The 14,038-nt window shown below is 60.0% G+C and overlaps 1 protein-coding gene across 5 annotated transcripts in view; it reads left to right on the top strand.

Annotated features, from left to right (window-relative positions):
* SHANK1 (SH3 and multiple ankyrin repeat domains 1) overlaps nt 1-13,393 on the top strand; it is a 50,028-nt gene extending 36,635 nt beyond the window's left edge. For all 5 annotated transcript variants that reach the window (XM_049786992.1, XM_049786994.1, XM_049786993.1 and 2 more), the window contains 3 exons: nt 4,522-4,618; nt 5,886-9,033; nt 11,588-13,393. In XM_049786992.1, the coding sequence (XP_049642949.1) occupies nt 4,522-4,618; nt 5,886-9,033; nt 11,588-12,308 (3,966 nt within the window). In that variant the 3' untranslated portion in view covers nt 12,309-13,393. The remainder of the gene's footprint in view (nt 1-4,521; nt 4,619-5,885; nt 9,034-11,587) is intronic.
* Nucleotides 13,394-14,038: the final 645 nt, after the last annotated feature.

Here is a 14,038-nt window from a genome sequence, read left to right as displayed (position 1 = left end):
TTCAGTGATTTTGGTCCTAGCATTATGCAGATTCCAGATAGACGGATGGAAGGACAGTTGCACGCATCACAGATTCATCGAGGATTGACCCCTTTCACCACCAGTGAACCCCACTTTGGCTTTGCAGTGCTGTGTTTCTTTTGGTGGGATCCCGGACTTCAGGACCTGTTTGATGTAGGTGCTCTACCCCTGAGCAACTTCCCCTGCCCTGTCATTTTCTGTTTTTATTTATTTATTTTTATTTATTTATTTTTTTTGGGGGGGGGCCACACCTGGCGTTGCTCAGGGGTTACTCCTAGCTGTCTGCTCAGAAATAGCTCCTGGCAGGCACGGGGGACCATATGGGACACCGGGATTCGAACCAACTACCTTTGGTCCTGGATCGGCTGCTTGCAAGGCAAACTCCGCTGTGCTATCTCTCTGGGTCCCATTTTCTGTTTTTAAACTCCAGGCCTCAGCATTCTCCTTTGGCTTCTAGATATACTACATTACTTTCTTTTTTGCTTTTGTCACTTTAAGGGTCAGACTCAACAGTGTTCAGGGGTTACTTCTAGCTCTAAACTCACGCGGGGCTCTGGAGACCATATGGAATACTGGGGATTGAACCTGCGTCAGCCACATACAGTGCCCTTCCTGCTGGAATATTGATATGGCTCCTCCATTACTTTTTTTGTTTGGCTTTGGGTCCATAACCAGTAGCACTTAGGAGTTACTCCTCAGAAATTTCTGCACTCAGAAATTACCCCTGGCAGGCTCAGGGGACCCTATTGGATTCCGGAGATCAAAGCAGGGTTGACCGTGTGCAAGGTAAATGCCCTCCCCATTGTTCTGTCCTCCAGCCCCAACTACATTATTTATTTATTTATGTTTTGTTTTGGCGCTCAGGGGTTACTCCTTGCTCTGCTCTCAGAAATTGCTCCTGGCAGGGGTTGGAGCAGTGGCACAGCGGTAAGGCCTGCTCTGCCCACGCTAGCCTAGGACAGACTGCGTTTCGATCCCTCTATGTCTCATATGGTCCCCCAAGCCAGGAGCGATTTCTGAGTGCATAGCCAAGAGTAACTCCCAAGAGTCACCGGTGTGCCCCCCCAAAAAATAATAAATTGCTCCTGGCAGGCTCAGGGGATCATATGGGATGCCAAGAATCAAACCCGAGTCCATCCTGGGTCCGCAGGATGTAAGGCAAACTCTCTACCACTGTGCTATCCCCACAGCCACTACATTACTTATTTTAATTGATTTTATTTTTTTACCAGCTACCCTCAGAAGTGCCATCTACTATTCCTGGCTCTTTGCTCATGTCTACCCCCTGGTGGTTCTCAGGTGACTCTACAGAGCCAGGTCTTAACAGGTTGATTGGCAAAGCATTAACTTCCTATTCTATTTCACTTGGGCCACACTCAGTAATGCTCAGGGGTTCCTCCTAGCTCTGTGCTCAGAAATCATTCCTGGTAGGCTCGGAGTACCATATGGGATGCCGGAGATCAAACCCGGGTCCATACTGGGTCCGTCGTTCAAGGCAAACGCCCTACCGTTGTACTATCACTCCAGCCCCAATTTATCTGGCCACTAGACTGAGCTGTCAGGCCCAGAAGACGGGCCTCTGTGCCTGTAGGGTCAGATACAGGGGCCGGTTTTTCCAGCAGAGCAGAAGGAAGGGATGTAGCAGGTTGGAGAACAGTTGAGGCTCCAAGTGGAGAATTCAACCTAGGAATCTTGAGAAGGGGGAAGTAGGATTAGGGATCATTAGTGGCTGGGATGAATGTGACCCCAGGCTTGGGGCTGTCACCTGAGAGGGTTTCCTTCCCCCCCCCCCCCCCCCCCCGCGCTCTGGTGTCAAACACCCAGGACAGGGACATGTGGGGAGGAGCTGGAGCAATAGCACAGTGGGAGGGCACCGCCTGAGGCCTCGCATGAGACTGACCCAGGTTTGACTCCTGGCACCCCATATGGTCCCCTGAGCCTCACCAGAAGTAATTCCTGAGAGCAGAGCCAGAAATAAGCCCTGAGGACCACTGGGTGTGGCCCAAAAGCAAAAGAAATTTGATGGGCCCAGAGAGATAGCACAGGGGCGTTTGCCTTGCAAGCAGCCGATCCAGGACCAAAGGTGGTTGGTTCGAATCCCGGTGTCCCATATGGTCCCCGTGCCTGCCAGGAGCTATTTCTGAGCAGACAGCCTGGAGTAACCCCTGAGCACCGCCGGGTATGGCCCAAAAACCAAAAAAAAAAAAAAAAAGAAATTTGAGAAAAGAACAAAACAACAAAACACACATGGGGGTCCGGAGCAGTGGCGCAGGCCGTAAGGCATCTGCCTCGCTTGTGCTAGCCTAGGACAGACCGTAGTTTGATCCCCCTGCATCCCATATGGTCCCCCATGCCAGGAGCAATATCTAAGCACATAGCCAGGAGTAACCCCTGAGTGTCACTGGTGTGGTTCAAAAACCAAACACACGCACGGGTCACCTGGTGGACGTGGGGGAGCAGGGCCTAAGGCACAGGGCCCCTATGGTCCCTACAGTGACCAAAACTGCAACCGCTGACTTGTTCCATAAGATGCCCATCCTTTCACTTTCCTGAGCCCCTTCTCTCTATAAATTCTTTCTGTTCCCTTGTTTTTGTGGTGCCAGGGAGTGAATCCAGGGCTCACATATGCAAAGCCTGAACCCCAGAACTGGTTTCATCCCCAACTTCTTCAAGTTTCATTTTGAGGAAAGTGAGTGTTGGGTTTGGGGGCCACATCTGGCTGTGCTGAGGGAGATTACTCCCAGCTCAGTGCTCAGGGATCACTTCTGGCAGTGCTTAGCATTGTGTACACAAGGCAAGTACTTTCCCTGTCCTGTCTCTTGGGCCCTTTAAAAATTGTGTCTGGGGGTGGGGTGGGCTGGGGTGGAGTGACACTACAGCAGTGGGGTGTTTGCCTTGCACACGACCAACGTGGGATGGACCCGGGTTTGATTCCCGGCATCCCATATGGTCTCCCGAGCCTTCCAGGAGTGATTTCTGAGTGCAGAGCCAAGAGGAACCCCTGAGCACCGCTAGATGTGGCAATAAATAAATAAATAAATAAATAAATAAAATAAAGGGGCCGGGCAGTGGCGCTAAAGGTAAGGTGCCTACCTTGCCTGCGCTAGCCTTGCACGGACCGCGGTTCGATCCCCCGGTGTCCCATATGGTCCCCCAAGCCAGGAGCAACTTCTGAGTGCATAGCCAGGAGTAACCCCTGAGCGTTACCGGTTGTGGCCCAAAAACCAAAAATAAATAAATTAATTAATTAATTAATTAAATTAAATAAAAATGTATCTTGGGCCAGAGCAGCGGGGCGTTTGCTTTACACATGGTTGACGATTCCTGAGTGCAGAACCAGAAGTAACCCCTGAGTGTCGCTAGGTTTGATTCCCCCCCCCAAAAAAAATTTGTATCTCATGAGGGCTGGAGCAATGACAAGCAGGGAGGGTGTTCTTTGCATGCGGCTGACCCAGGTTTGATTCCAGGCATCCCATAGGGTCCCCTAATCCCACCAGGAGTGATTTCTGAGCACAGAGCCAGGAGCAACCCCTCAGCGCCACTGCCAGGTGTAGGCCAAAAAAGTAAAACAAAAATATTGTTTTTCTTGACTTTGATGCTGGAAAATGACTGTTCTCCAGGTGTGACGGCCAGCTTCCCAACCTTCTAATATGAAAAGAAGAACTGTGCCTCTATCCTACTTTACCCTACTTCACACACAGAGAGACTTATTATTTCTGGATTCTCGACTATTCTATTCCTCGAGGCCCTTGGGAAGCTGGCATGCTAGGCAAGAAATGGAGACGTGCTCAACGTCATTTCCACTGGCGAAAGTATCGCAAAGAAATGCTGACAAAAACAGGCTAAAGAAATAAATTTTTAAAAAAAAGTAAAAACAAAAAACACAAAACACAGGCTCGAGAGATAGTACAGCAGGGAGGATGCATGTTTTACACCTGCTGACTCAGGTTAAATCCCCAGTATCCCATTTGGTCTCCCGAGCCCTGGCAGGCATAATTTCTGAGCATCACTGGGTGTGACCTAAATACCCAAAGGGAAGGAATAAAAGAAATGGTGACAAACAACAGAGTGATTGTCCAGTGAGAAGGGCACTTGACCTGCAAGTGGTTGACCGGGGTTCAATCCCCAGTATCCCATATGGTCCTCTGAATTCCACCAGGAGCAAGCCCTGAGCACCCCTTGCTGTGATCCCCTAAAACACAAAGTGGGGATAGCTAGCATGGCTGGTGTGGGGTACCAGTGTAGGAGTGATTTCTTGGACAGCGCCCTCTGGTAGCTTGAGATGGGAGTCCAGGGAGGACAAGCCCAGAGAGCTGATAATTCACATTTTCCCCCTTTTTTCCTCCCTGCAGCCCAGGAACAAAACTCGGAACAAAACTTGACCCCCCACGAGATCATCTGAAAGATGTGAGGGCCAGGTGGGGAAACCGGGCATCTAGCCATCCTGACTGACCTGTTTCTCTCTGCTCTCTCCTCTCCTCTCCCAACTGCTGTCCAAAGTCAAACTTCGACCCCCACCATCGGTCCCAGCCCAGCTACGAGCGACCTCCTTACCTACCACCAGGCCCTGGGCTTATGCTTCGGCAGAAATCGATAGGTAAGTCGCCTCTGCTGGGAGGGGGCACCTCTGCACGGTGGGGTGAGGCGAGGCAGGTCAGATGTGGGCAGCTGGAAAATGACCTTCTGGCTTCCATGGGTGACTCTGGATCAGGCTTTGCTGCTGACCAGTGACCGATCACTGTCCAGGACGCATGACCCTCTGGTCTGTCTCTATCCTGTGTCCAAAGGCCCTATCCTGACCTTGGTTCCTTCCCTCCCAACTGGTCCATTCACTCGTTTGTTCATTCTTTCATTCATTCACTATAGAGTTGGAGAATTAATTCGCCTAGCATTAATTCACAGAGCACTTGCTCTATGCCGGATGGTGGGTCCGCAGCAACCTCCAGAACCAAGCATGGAAGTTTTTCTTCTAGTTCCCCAAAGATGAAAGAACTAGGGGCTCGGTTGACAGAGGGAAGACTGGGGGCTGGAGCCATATAGCTCAGTGGGGAGCGTGACTGCCTTGCATGTGGCCACCCCGGGTTTGGTCCTCGGCATCCCAGATCCTCCTCTAGGACTAATTTCTGAGCTCCACCGGCTGTATCCCCAAAAGATAGATTAGTAGGGAGCAGAAGAATGGGAATCAGGCACCAGATTGCAGGCAGCATGGGGGCGGGTCCTGGAGCTGAAAGGAGTAGACCCACCATCCCTGAATGGAACTGGGCTGCAGGTTTGAGATACACCCACCGACTTCCTTCCCGGGATCCAGCTCCCACAGGCTCACTCGCCTCATCTCCCCAGCACTCGCAAAAACTAATTTTGGGGAGCATTGAGGCACAGCGTCCCCTCCTGGCCGGGGGAGGAACTTCGGCTGCGTTTCTCTCCGCCTCGACAGCTCCCCCTGCTGTTGGCCGCGGTGCAGTGCACCGCCCGTACCCTTGGGTACCAATTTGCAGCATCCTTTTGGGATGGTGGCTCTTAGGCTGGACCCGGCGCCACCATCATGGGCCTCCTCCGGCCTGAGCGCTTGTGGCCTTTTTGCTTTTTTTTTTCTATTTTGGGGGGTTTTGGGGTCACATCCGGCAGCGCTCAGGGGTTCCTCCTGACTCTACGCTCAGAAATCGCTCCTGGCAGGCTCAGGAGACCATATGGGATGCGGGATTCGATTCACTGTCCTTCTGCATGCAAGGCAAACGCTTTACCACCATGCTATCTCTCCGGCCCCACTGTGGCTTTTTTCCTGCGGCATCGTGCGGCTGTACCCCCTCTACATCGTCACCACCCTGTCCCTCCCCTTCCCGGACCTTCTCTGTTCCCACCCCCAGGGGCTGCCGAGGATGAGCGGCCCTACCTGGCGCCTCCCGCCATGAAGTTCAGCCGCAGCCTGTCGGTGCCCGGCTCGGAGGACATCCCCCCGCCGCCCACCACGTCCCCCCCGGAGCCCCCTTACAGCACCCCTCCCGCCCCGTCCTCCTCGGGCCGCCTCACCCCGTCCCTGCGCGGGGGCCCCTTCAACCCCAGCTCCAGCGTCCACCCGGCCTCGTCGCCGTCGTCCTTCGACGGCCCTTCCCTCCCCGAGGGCCGCCTCGGGGCGCGCGAGCGCAGCCTGTACCACGGCGGGGCCCTGCCGCCCGCGCACCACCACCCGCCCCATCACCACCACCACGCGCCGCCGCCCCAGACGCACCACCACCACGCGCACCCGCCGCACCCGCCCGAGATGGAGACGGGGGGCTCCCCCGACGACCCCCCGCCCCGCCTGGCCCTGGGGCCGCAGCCCAGCCTGCGCGGCTGGAGAGGCGGCGGGCCCAGCCCCACGCCGGGCGCCGCGTCCCCGTCGCACCACGCCAGCGTGGCAGGCGGCGGGCCCTCCTCCTCCGCCTCCTCCTCCGTGGCCGCCGCCTCCATGCAGGCGCCCGCGCTGCGCTACTTCCAGCTGCCCCCGAGGGCGGCCAGCGCGGCCATGTACGTGCCCGCCCGCTCGGGCCGGGGGCGCAAAGGCCCGCTGGTGAAGCAGACCAAGGTGGAGGGCGAGCCGCAGAAGGGCGGCAGCCTGGCCGCCTCGCCCACGTCGCCCGCGTCCCCGCAGCCGCCGCCCCCCGCCGCGCCGGAGAAGAACTCCATCCCCATCCCCACCATCATCATCAAGGCGCCGTCCACCAGCAGCAGCGGCCGCAGCAGCCAGGGCAGCAGCACCGAGGCCGAGCCCCCGGGCCAGGCCGAGCCCACGGGCGGCAGCGGCGGGCCCGGCTCCAACTCCCCGGCGCCCGTGCCCGCGCCCGCGCCGCCCCTCTCTCCGGGGCCGCCCTCGCCCTCGCCCGTGCCCACGCCCGCCTCGCCCAGCGGCCCGGCCACCCTGGACTTCACCAGCCAGTTCGGGGCGGCCCTGGTGGGCGCGGCGCGGCGCGAGGGCGGCTGGCAGAGCGAGGCCCGCCGGCGCTCCACGCTCTTCCTCTCCACCGACGCGGGCGACGAGGACGCACTGGCCGGCGCTGGCAGCGGCGGCGCCGGCACCGGAGTGGGCGCGCCCCCAGGCCCGAGGCTGCGCCACTCCAAGTCCATCGACGAGGGTATGTTCTCCGCCGAGCCCTACCTGCGCCTGGAGGCCGGGGCCGGCTCCTACGGGGCCTATGCGGCGGCCGGGGGTCGCTCCTACACGGGCAGCGGCGGCAGCGGCAGCAGCGCCTTCTCCAGCTTCCTGCCGCCGCGGCCCCTGGTGCACCCGCTGACGGGCAAGGCCCTGGACCCCTCCTCGCCGCTCGGGCTGGCCCTGGCCGCCCGCGAGAGGGCCCTGAAGGAGTCCTCGGAGGGCGGCGTGGCGCCTCAACACGTGCCCAGGCCGCCCTCGCCGCGCTACGACGCGCCGCCACCCACCCCGCACCACCACGAGCCAGTGCTGCGCCTCTGGGGCGCCCCGGACCCGGGGCACCGTCGGGAGCCGAGCTACCGGGCCGGGCTGGGCAGCCAGGAGAAGGCCGTGCTGGCCAGCCCGCCCACCGCGCGCCGCTCCCTGCTGCACCGCCTGCCTCCCACGGCACCCGGTGGCATGGGGCCGCTCCTGCTGCAGCTGGGCCCCGAGCCCCCAGGCGTGGCCAAAGCCTGGAGGTCCAGCGTCCCCGACGACCCCGACAGGCTACCCCTGCACGTTCGCTTCTTGGAGAACTGCCAGCCCCGCGTGCCCGGTGCCAGCGCCATCACCATGCCCGTGGCGCAGGGCGCACCGTCGGAAGACGGGCCCCGGAGAATGCCGCCGCCGCCGCCTCCAGGTAGTCCACGGCGCTCTGTGCCCGCGTCGCCCACGTCCCCGAGGCCCACCGAGGAGAATGGCCTCCCCTTGCTGGTGCTGCCGCCGCCTGCGCCATCCGTGGACGTGGACGACGGCGACCTGCTCTTCGTGGAGCCGCTGCCGCCGCCCCTCGAGTTCTCCAACAGCTTCGAGAAGCCCGAGTCGCCCCACACGATGCCCACCGCCGAGCAGGTCGCGCCCCCCGCGCCTGCGCCCCCTGCCGTGGCGGCCCCCGCGCCCCCAGCCGCCCTGGACTCCACGCCGTCCAGCCTCACGTCCTACGACAGCGAGGTGGCCACGCTGACGCAGGGGACCCCCGCCACCCCAGGGGACACCCCGGCCGCGGGGCCACCACCACCCGCGCCACCCTCCACGGCTGCCACCGCCTCCTCCGCACCACCCGCCGCTCCCGCGCCCGGCCCCGACCCGCCCGCGCCTGGCACCGACTCGGGCATCGAGGAGGTGGACAGTCGCAGCAGCAGCGACCACCCGCTGGAGACCATCAGCAGCGCGTCCACGCTCAGCAGCCTGTCAGCCGAGGGCGGAGCTGGGGGCAGCGCAGGGGGCACCGGCGTGGGCACCGGGCCAGAGCTCCTGGATACCTACGTGGCCTACTTGGACGGCCAGGCCTTCGGGGGCACCAGCTCGCCGGGACCCCCTTACCCACCGCAGCTCATGACTCCATCCAAGCTGCGCGGCCGGGCATTGGGGGCCGGGGGCCTGCGTGCAGGGCCCGGGGGTGCCCTCCGGGACCCCGTCACCCCCACCAGCCCCACCGTCTCTGTCACCGGGGCCGTCACCGGCACCGACGGGCTCCTGGCCCTGAGCGCATGTTCCGGACCCTCGACGGCAGGCGTGACCGGGGGCTCGGTGCCCCTGGACCCGGAGGTACCCCCCTTGCCATCTGCCTCCTCCCTGCCTCGGAAGCTGCTGCCCTGGGAGGAGAGCCCCGGACCCCCACCACCACCCCTGCCCGGTCCCCTGGCACAGCCACAGGCGTCCGCCTTGGCCACGGTCAAAGCCAGCATCATCAGCGAACTCAGCTCCAAGCTCCAGCAGTTCGGGGGCTCGCCCGGAGCGGGGGGCGCGCTGCCCTGGGCACGGTCAGGCAGCGGGGCCAGCGGGGACAGTCACCACGGCGGAGCCAGCTACGTGCCCGAGAGGACCTCATCCCTGCAGCGCCAGAGGTGAGCTGGGCATCCGCGCAACCAGGCAGGGCTAAGGGCAAGTTTTCCCACCCACCTCAGATACGCTCAGATGATCCCGCCCGTTATCTCTCGGGGGTAGCTGTGTTTCCCCCCATTAAGGCCCCCAAGACCCCTGGACATAAAGATTCTTTTTGTGGGGACCACACCCCGCGATGCTTGGGGTTACTCCTGGCTCTGCACTCAGAAATGGATCAGTCCTGGTGGTGCTCCGGGAAACCATATGGGATGTCAGGGATCGCCAATTTGGGATTGGCCAAGTGCAGGCAAACACCCTCCCTGCTGTGCTGTCACTCCAGCCCTGTTTTATTATTATTATTATTATTATTATTACTACTACTACTACTATTATTAAAATATTGAAGGTAGGGTTTTGGAAGCCACATCAGGTGATGCTCAAGGCTGACTCCTGGCTTTGTGTTCAGGGATCAGTCCTGGTGGTGCTCCAGGAAAACCTATGGGATGTTGGGGATCGAACCCGAGTTGGCCACGTGCAAGGCAGGTGCATTGCCCTCTGTGCTCTGGGTCCGGCCCTGAAGAATCACATCATTTTTGTGTTGGGGGGTTTTGTTTGTTTTTGTTTTTATAGTTGTTTTTGGGCCACACCTAGTGGTACTCAAGGCAAGAGCCCTCCCTGCTGGACCATTGCTCCAGCCCCAACTTTATTTTATTTATTTATTTATTTATTTTTGGTTTATTTATTTATTTTTTGTTTTTTGGGCCACACCCTTTTGATGCTCAAGGGTTACTCTTGGCTAAGCGCTCAGAAATTGCCCTTGGCTTGGGGGAACCATGTGGGACTCGGGGGGATCGAATCATGGTCCTTCCTTGGCTAGCGCTTGCAAGGCAGACACCTTACCTCTAGCGCCACCTCAGCAGCTCCCCAACTTTATTTTTTAAATTATTTTAAATAGTGTGGTTACAAGGAGACCCTGTGGGACCCTGGGGATTGAATTCTTGTCAGCTCCTTGCAAGGCAAAAGTTTTCCCTGCTGTGCTAATGCTCTGGCCCCAGATTTTACTAGGCCTTTGAGAGTGACCTTTTGGGTTTGTTTGTATTATTTGGGGACCACATTCGCTGGTGTTCCCAGCCTACTCTCAACTGTGAGACCCCCCAGTGATCGGACCATGAGCCATGGAGCCTCTGGGCCACTTAGGCAGAGCCCAGGCTTCCACACACTGAACTCTCCCAAGCCTTTTACGATTTTTAAGGCAGTTCACTGGTTCTTTTTGCTCATTTGTTTTTGCTGGGGTGTCTCTACCCAAAGGTGCTCAAGCCTTCCTCCTGGCTCTGAGCTCAGGGATCACTCCTGGCAGTGTTTGGGGGACCCCCATGAAATTCCAGGATCTAGGCAGGGCCTTCCCTTCTGTAAGTTCCCTCTGGCCCATACATACTTGCTGATTCCTAAATGTTCTGGGTAGACTCCTTGGGTCAGCCTGTATCATCCACGATGGGTGTCCTGTCGGGATGAGTGGGAGCCCCCCACACTGCTCCCAGAGGGACAAATGAGTGCTCTAGGAAAGTGGTCTCAGGGCAGGGCTGGGGTCAGAGGATGAAATCATCGGTTATTCAGCAGCAAGAGACCCAAGGGGGTGCTTGTGGTCTGGCTGGGAGCAAAAGGAGCAGAGAGGAGGCAGCCAGTCTACAGAGCCAGGGAGGAGCAAGCCAATCAAAGTTGGAGGAGGAAGAGCGAGCCAGTCAGAGCCGAGGGTGAAGGAATGAGCCAATCACAGTTGGGGGACAGGGGAGAAAGGGAAGGAGCGAGCCAATCAGGGAGCACTCAGGGCTGAGCAAGACTCCTGGAGGGAGTCCAAGGGATGAGGGGAACCTGCTCCTCCCCTTGTTTCTTCTCTCTTTCATCGCCCTCTCCCCATCTCTCTCCCTCTCTCTCTCTCTCTCTGTCCCTGCCCCCTTCCATCTGTCCCCTGAACGCTGATCACCTTCTCTTCGTTCCTCGCTCACCGTCTCCCTGTCTTCTACTCTGCTGTGACTCGGCCATAAACCCCCCCAAAGGCAGTATAGAGTAGTGGTTACGAGCTCAGACTTCTTCGGTGCCATCTAACCGGGGCTCTGCCACTTCTGGGCTGTGTCCTTAGGCAAGTTTCCTAAGCTCTCTGTGCTGCTGGTACTAGTAACCACTCAAGTGACCCGCATCAGGGCGGTCAAGGGGGGAGATTAACTTGAGCCGGAGACCGTAAGGCCCTTGGACCAAGGCCTGGCACACGTGGGCATCAGTAAGTGGTGGCAATGATGACTACGATCACTTAATGTCTCTTTTTCTTTTCATCTCTCGACTGTCACCCTCTCCCTGTCTCCCTTCATTTCTGTCCTGATGTCCATCTGCCCTCTCTCTCTCCTCTCTCTTTTCCCATCACTCTTCTCCATCTCCCACCCCCAACCTGCCCCTTTGTCTCTCTCTTCCTCTCTCCCTCTATCATGGCCTCCTCGCCTGCCCATGCCTTCCTCCTCTTCCTCCTCCCCTTCCTCCTTCCTCCTCCCCTTCCTCCTCCACCCCTGTCCCCTTATCACGTTCCAGAATCTCCGACGACTCCCAGCCCTCCATCCTCTCCAAACCTGTCAGCAGCCTGTTTCAGAACTGGTCCAAGCCGCCGCTGTCACCGCTGCCCCCAGGAAGCGGGGTGTCCCCTGCAGCTGCCGGGGGCTCCCAGGGGGCCACCTCGCCCTCAGGCTCTTCCTCCTCCACGTCCACCCGCCACCTCCCGGGCGTGGACTTCGAGATGCGCTCCCCGCTGCTCCGCCGGGCCCCCAGCCCCTCCCTGCTGCCGGCCTCGGAGCACAAGGTCAGCCCCGCACCCCGACCCTCGTCCTTGCCCATCCTGCCTTCCGGACCCCTCTACCCTGGCCTCTTCGACATCCGGGGCTCCCCCACCGGAGGCCCAGGAGGCACCGCCGACCCCTTCGCCCCCGTCTTCGTGCCACCGCACCCCGGGATTTCTGGGGGACTGGGGGGAGCCTTGTCGGGGGCCTCCCGCTCGCTGTCACCCACGAGGCTCCTGTCGCTGCCTCCGGACAAGCCCTTCGGCGCCAAGCCACTGGGCTTCTGGACCAAGTTCGATGTGGCCGACTGGCTGGAGTGGCTGGGCCTGGCCGAGCACCGAGCCCAGTTTCTGGACCACGAGATCGACGGGTCCCACTTGCCGGCCCTGACCAAGGAGGACTACGTGGACCTGGGGGTGACCCGCGTGGGCCACCGCATGAACATTGACCGGGCCCTCAAGTTCTTCCTGGAAAGGTGATGGCTGGCCTGGACGGACCCGCCGGTCCGCCGGAACCCCCCTGGACTTCAGAGCCCGGCCTTCCTCCACCCTCCTCCTTGGGGAGGACCGGGGACTCTACGGAGACTGTGCTGCGCCCTGTCCTCCCGAGGTCGAGGCCACTCGTGGGGTGGCCTGTCCTGGCAGACAGACTTTTACATCACCTCGCTGGAAGGGGCAGCTGAGTAGGAAGGTGGAGGGGGAGAGAGTGGGGTGTGGGGGGTGAGCTGGGGAGGAGGATGGGTCGATTCTGGGGAGAGGGGAGGACCAGACAGAGCCATAGAGGGTGGGCCCGGAACCTGATGGGATGGGGGCTGCCCCCCAGGCCTCAGGGAAAGGGGGTGCCCTCAGATTCCACCACCCTGCCCCCGTCTCCAGGCCCCCCACGCCCCTCCCTGCACACGCTGCAGCCCCGCCCCGGCCTCTTGCACGCCTCTTTGCACTCCTCCTTGCCACGCCCCGCTCCCCAGGCTCCAGTTTTGCACAAATGCGGCCCTTGCTGTCTTGCACACCCGCCTGCCTTCCCTCGCTGGGGGACGCGAGCTCCTCATCCCTGCTCACCCCCGCCACCCACCCGTCCCTTGTCCCACCCTCACGCTTGGCTTGGCTTTCTCGCACCCCTGCTGCCGCCTCCTCCTCCTTCCTTCTCTCTGGGGAATCTCTAGGACCCTTGCTGCAGACACACTTGGGACCCCGTTTCCTTTCTGCACCCCGCTTCTGTACTGGCAACCCCCAGGCAAATGCTCGCCTGCGCTTCCTTGCAACACTCAACTTCTTACTTCCCCACGCTTCTCTCTCTCTCTCTCTCTCTCTCTCTCTCTCTCCCTCCCTCCCTCCCTCCCTCCCTCCCTCTCCCTCCCTCCCTCCCTCTCTTTCTCTCTCTCCCTCTCTCTCACTCGCTATCTCGCTCTCTGAGGCTGGGGCGGGGCTGCTCTGCCCCCATCCATCTTTCTCTTCCAAATCTCGTCCATCCCATTCTACTCCAGGAACCTTCGGACCCTCACTCACCCCCCACCCACTGCTCCCCGAAACTCTCCACCCCCCAAACAAGGTTCTTGCACACCCTGGCTTTGCTGCCCACTCGTTCTTCCGTTTCCACTCGTTCTTCTCAGCTCCCTGCGACTTGCCCCCACACCATGCTCCCTGCCTGCAGGAGCTCCGAGGGGGGGGCCCTCACTCCACTCCTCGCTGCTCTCTCCATCTCTCTCTCTACGGCTTGTTTGCCCCCCCTCGAAGGCTCTGCCCACTCTTGGCTCCTGGCACCTCCTTCCTCTGCAAAAGGGGTCCCCAGGCCTGAGGCCTGCGACCCTTCTCTCCCTGCTCATCACCCCCTCACTTCCATTTCCTCCCCATCCCAGTTCTTCCTGGGCCAGCTCTCCATCATTTTGCACGGAAAAGACCCCCACCCACCCACACACCCCTTTTTCCATCTCCCCCCAAGAAACTGCCCCTCCAGCCTGGCTGTTCTCTCCCTGCACGCTGCGTCCCTTCTCTACCCAACCACCCGGGGCTTGGGAATTTTAAGCGACCCCTTTCCCCTGAGAAGCCCCCTCCCCTGCTGTGGGTGAAGGGGGGAGGGCGCTGCCCTCAGGTTCTCCCCCCTCCTGTCTTCAGCTGCCAAAGAAGGGAGCGCCTCCTCTCCCCCCAGCCCTTACCCCACCGACTGCCTCTCACCCCTGCGCGGGTGGTGGTCGTGCCCATCCGGGGAGAGG

This window comes from Suncus etruscus, chromosome 14 (genome assembly GCF_024139225.1).
Source record: "Suncus etruscus isolate mSunEtr1 chromosome 14, mSunEtr1.pri.cur, whole genome shotgun sequence".
Taxonomy (NCBI): Eukaryota; Metazoa; Chordata; class Mammalia; order Eulipotyphla; family Soricidae; genus Suncus; species Suncus etruscus.
This window is presented reverse-complemented; position numbering and strand designations above follow the sequence as displayed.